The sequence below is a fragment of the Carlito syrichta genome, unplaced genomic scaffold (genome assembly GCF_000164805.1).
Source record: "Carlito syrichta isolate Samal-C Ts95f unplaced genomic scaffold, Tarsius_syrichta-2.0.1 Scaffold304505, whole genome shotgun sequence".
NCBI lineage: Eukaryota > Metazoa > Chordata > Mammalia > Primates > Tarsiidae > Carlito > Carlito syrichta.
In genome coordinates this window covers 114,530-119,374 of record NW_007248601.1, presented here as the reverse complement: position 1 = coordinate 119,374, position 4,845 = coordinate 114,530, and the positions used below count along the sequence as shown (strand labels likewise).

The 4,845-nt window shown below is 61.8% G+C and overlaps 1 protein-coding gene across 1 annotated transcript in view; it reads right to left on the bottom strand.

Moving 5' to 3' along the window:
• ANO1 (anoctamin 1) overlaps nucleotides 1-4,845 on the bottom strand; it is a 92,638-nt gene that overhangs the window by 8,993 nt on the left and 78,800 nt on the right. Inside the window, exons 25-26 of the mRNA XM_021713360.1 lie at nucleotides 1,087-1,139; nucleotides 69-253 (exon numbers count right to left, since the gene is read on the bottom strand). Coding sequence (XP_021569035.1) covers nucleotides 69-253; nucleotides 1,087-1,139 — 238 coding nt within the window. The remainder of the gene's footprint in view (nucleotides 1-68; nucleotides 254-1,086; nucleotides 1,140-4,845) is intronic.

Genomic DNA, 4,845 nt, shown 5'->3' with positions numbered 1-4,845 from the left:
CCGGTGCCCCGCCTCTGCCCGGGCGGGCGAACCCGTCTTGCCCCGGAGCCCCCGCGCGGCCGGCCCACCTGCAGACGTGCACCTCGTAGCCCAGCCCCAGCGGGTCGCTGGGCGCCGTGCCGTGCTGGAAGTCGCTGACATTGAACGAGGACAGCGTGTGGTTGACGAAGCCGTGCATGGTGCCGTCCTGGCTGTACATGTACAGGTAGACCAGGCGCGGGATGAAGTCGGACGTGAAGGAGATCACGAACGCCTGCAGGGCGGGGCGGTCAAGGGCGGGCGGCGGGCGGCGGGCGAGGGGGTCCAGGCAGCCCTGGGAAAGGGCCTGGGGCCCGCCCGGCTGTGTGTCCTCGGACAAGTCACCTGCCCTCTCTGTGCCTCCTTCTTTTTCTGGGTCAGAGTCTCCCTCTGCCGCCCAGACTGGAGGGCAGCGGCACACTCACGGCTCACCGCAGCCTCGAACTCCCGGGCTCGGGCGGTCCTCCCGCCTCAGCCTCCTGAGTAGCTGGGACTACAGGTGTGCACCACCGTGCCTGGCTGATTTTTTGATTTATTGTAGAGACGAGGTCTCGCCACGTTGCCTTGGCTGGTCTCAAACCCCTGGGCTCAGGCCATCCTCTCGCCTCGGCCTCCCAAAGTGCTGGGATGACAGGCGTGAGCCACCGCGCCCAGCTGTGCTTCCTTCTTGCCAAACAGGGCTAACACCACAAGCTCCCCGTGCCAACCGTGTCTCTGGGCTCTTGGAGACCAGAATGGGGGGGATAGGGGAGTGGGTTGGAAACTGTAAAGTCCTCGCCCAGCTCGTCCTATGACAGAGCTGTCTCTGGGGCAGTGTGGCTGGTGCCACCCACTGTGGGAGCTGTGACTGCCTCTCACGGGGCTGTGTGGCCTTGAGCAAGCGGACTGACCTCTGTGCCTCTCACGGGGCTGTGTGGTCATGGGGCATTGAGGACGAGGGGACACTCCTGGCTGCTTTGGGCCATCCCACGCTTGGGGGTGGGAGACCCAGGTCCAGCTCCTCCTCCCAGGGACCCCCGTCCCCCCGCAACTCAGCCCACACCCACCAAGGTCCCCCACGTCACTTACGTTGATGATGACAGCGAGCTTCCCCACGCCTCGGAGGATGTTGTACCAGATTCCTGGGGGGAGAAGAAGCCGCAGTTTAAAGACCCTTCTTGGTAGCCGGGGATGGTGGCGCGCACCTGTAGTCCCAGCTACTCGGGAGGGTGAGGCGGGAGGATCACTTGGGCCCAGCAGTTGGAGGCTGCAGAGAACAATGGTCGCGCCACGGCACTCCAGCCTGGCCCACACAGTGTGCCTCTCTAAAACAAAAAACTCCCTCCTGGGCTCGCCTGGTGTTCGTTCTGGCCGCCAGGCTGCACCTGCGCTCTGACTCCCTTCAGGGCCGGGTCTGTCCTTCCCGGTGGCAGCCAGGGCCTCCCCGGCCACAGGAAGACATGTGCCAGGCCCGGGGGCGCCAGGCCAGCCTGGGGCCACATGTCCAAGCACACTGGAGTTTCTAGAAGAGACGCTTATGCCCGTGGGTCCCGGGCTCTGCGTACTGTCCCGGGAGACTGCTTTCTCAGCTGATTGGCCTCCATGAAGCCTTTTTTCTTTTTCTTTTTCTTTGCTGACTTGGAGTCTCACTCTGTCGCCCAGACTGGAGTGCAGTGGCCGCTCCCGGCCACCGCAGCCTCGACCTGCTGGGCTCCGGCGATCCTTCTGTCTCAGCCTTCTGAGTAGCCGGAATTACAGGCGCGCGCTACCACGCCCAGCTAATTTTTGATTTATTGTAGAGACGAGGTCTCGCCAAGTTGTCCGGGCGGGTCTCGGACCCGCAGGGCCAGGCTATCCACTCGCCCCCGGGCTGCCGGGATGACAGGCTGGGCCACTGAGCCCGGCTACAAAGCCTTTTCTAGAGAGATGGGGGCTGGGCTGGGGGCGATCCTGGGCTCCCGGAGCGAGGCCAGCTGCGGGGCGTGGGTAAAGGGGGTTCCGGTGGGATCACAGCCCAGGCTGACTCCACGGCACCGTGGGGGACACCTGTCCCGACTGGACACCCTGTTTCCCTCGCCTCAAGCCACCGACGGACAGAAGGACCCGCCTGCCTTCCCGTGGGAAGGACGAGCAGAGCCCAGGGAGGAAGCGCCCGCGATTCCTGGAAAGGGGTCCCGCGTCCCCTGCGGGTCCCCAGCCCCCACTGCGCCCTGCCAGGCCTGGCTTGTGTCACGGGCGGGGGCCGGGCTGGGACCCCGAACTCACGATGCTGGAAGGCTGAGCTTGGGAATGGTGTCGCATGCATGCACACGCATGCAAGCATGCGTGCCCAACTGCCTCCCTTTGTCCCGGACGGGAGGCTGCCGAGACGGAGGCTACCTGTCGCCCAGAGGGCCTCCTTCACAAATCGCTCCCGGGGAAAGTTCCCTGGGGGCCACAAAATCTTTCAGAATAAATATTCTCCCATGGACAATGTGAAATGTGGATTTTTGCTTGTTTGTTTTGAGTCAGAGTCTCACTCTGTCTCCCAGGCTGACAGACTCACTCAGTCCCGGCTCACCACAGCCTCTAACTCCTGGGCTCAGGCGATCCTCCCGCCACAGCCTCTCGAGTAGCTGGGACTACAGAAGCGGGTCACCCACCTGGCTAAGTTTTTTTTTTTTTTTAGTTGGAGTCTCACTCTGTCGCCCAGACTGGAGTGCAGTGGCACGCTCCCGGCCACCGCAGCCTCAGCCTCCTGGGCTCTGGCGATCCTTCCGCCTCAGCCTTCCAGGTAGCTGGAATTACAGGCGTGTTCTACCACGCCCGGCTGATTTTTGATTTACTGTGGAGATGAGGTCTTGCCAAGTTGCCCAGGCGGGTCTCGAACCCGCAGGCTCAGGCAATCCACTCACCTCAGTCTCCCAAAGCGCGGGATTACAGGCTGAGCCACCAAGCCCGGCTCATCTGGTCAATTTTTAAATCATGTTTTTTTGTAGAGAAGAGATCTGGCCATGTTGCCTAGGCTGATCTCAAGCGCCTGGGCTCCAGCTGTTCTCCTGCCTTAGCCTCCCCAGTTGCTGGGTGTACAGGCGTGAACTACCGCGCCCAGACAGAAATGTGGATTTTTACCACATATGTGAAATGTGGATTTACAGAGTGTGAGACAGTCCTTAACTATTCCTACAGTCCCTCCTTCATATGTAAAACGTAAATTCACCAAGGGCCAGTTGAAGGCTTATGGTGACCAACTGCCAAGCAGCTGGAACTACAGGCACGCGCTACCATGCCCGGCTAATTTTTGGATTTATTGTAGAGAGGAGTTCTGGCTAAGTTGCCCAGGCTGGTCTTGAACCTGCAGGCTCAGGTAATCCTCTCGCCTCGGCCTCCTGAAGTGCTGGGATTATAGAGTTTTTATTTTGCATTTATTTATTCTTTTAAGTCGAGGTCTCACTCTGTCGCCCAGGCTGGAGGGCAGTGGCCGCTCCCGGCCACCACAGCCTTGACCTGCTGGGCTCTGGCGATCCTTCTGCCTCAGCCTTCCGAGTAGCTGGAACTGCAGGGCCACACTACCATGCCTGGCTAAGTTTTGATGTATTGTAGAGACAAGGTGTCACCAAGTTGCCCGGGTGGGTCTCAAGCCCGCGGGCTCAGGCAATCCACTTGCCTCAGCCTCCCAAAGTGCTGGAATGACAGGCGTGCGTCACCACGCCAGATTTTGTTTTTTAAAAGGAAAATCCTGTACGGGGGAAATAACCCCATATTCCTCGGCTGCTGCTTCAAGGCATTTGAACCATCCTGGGGATTCTAAGCCCATTTCTGAGAACACAACAGGGAGTTTCTGGAAAAAGCCAGGTGCTCAGCTGGGCCGTCATGCTTGCTGACATGCAGCACCCAGGCGCCGGATGCAGACGGCACTGTCAGCAGGACCAGGGGGAGAGTGGGAAGTCCACGCTTGGGCCAGGGAGCTGGTTCCCACGTGGGGGCGGGTCCCCTCTGTGACCCAGATTCTGTGACCCAGGCCACCTGAGCTTGGTGGCACAGCTTCCCAGCCTCAGGGCCCCGGGGCACAGGTCACGGCCCACGGACCCTCTGTCCCCTTGGGCACTTGCCTGGACACCCAGCACGGACCACAGGAGGAATACAAACGCCTCGTCAAGGAAAGGTTACAGGAAGGGGAAGGCGCCTTGACACAGGTGAGGGAGGTGCTCAGCCTTCAGTGGCCAGCGGACCGGGAAGGGAGCCGGGAAGGCGGGGGAGTCTGGGAGCACCCTGGGAGCCGGAGGGCCCAGGCTCGAGGCCGTGGGGGGAGGGGAGCCGGCCACCTGCCGCTCGCAGGTGGGGGCGCCAGGCGCGGACGTCTGCATCTGGGGACAGCCGCACACGGCTGGGACCAGCTGGGGCCTGGGGAGCCGGGCCTTTGCGAGGAACGAGGCAGGGCTGCTCTCCCTCCTCCTCGCCCTCCTCCCTTCGCCCTTCAGATTACACTCTGACCGGCCTCTTTGCCCCGGCCAAGCCCCAGCCCGGAGGCCCTGGGGAGGCGGGAGGCGTCGTCAACTCCCCACGCGGCGTCCACTCTGCAGGCTGGCTCTGGCCTGGCTTCACAGAACAGACGAAGAAGGAACAGCTCTCTGGCCCCGTGGAGCCGTCTCAGATACAAGACTCCAGATCGAGGGCTGCGGGAGGGGCGAGGACACGGGCTTGGGCAGATCCTGGCTTCCTCCGAGGAGGGAATCCGGAGCGGCTGGAGACTAAAACAACCTCGCCCTGCCGGTTGCCTTAAAAAAATGTGAATTGGAAGCTGGGCTTGGTGGCTCAACCTGTCATCCCGCGCCTTTGGGAGGCTGAGGTGAGTGGATGGCCTGAGCC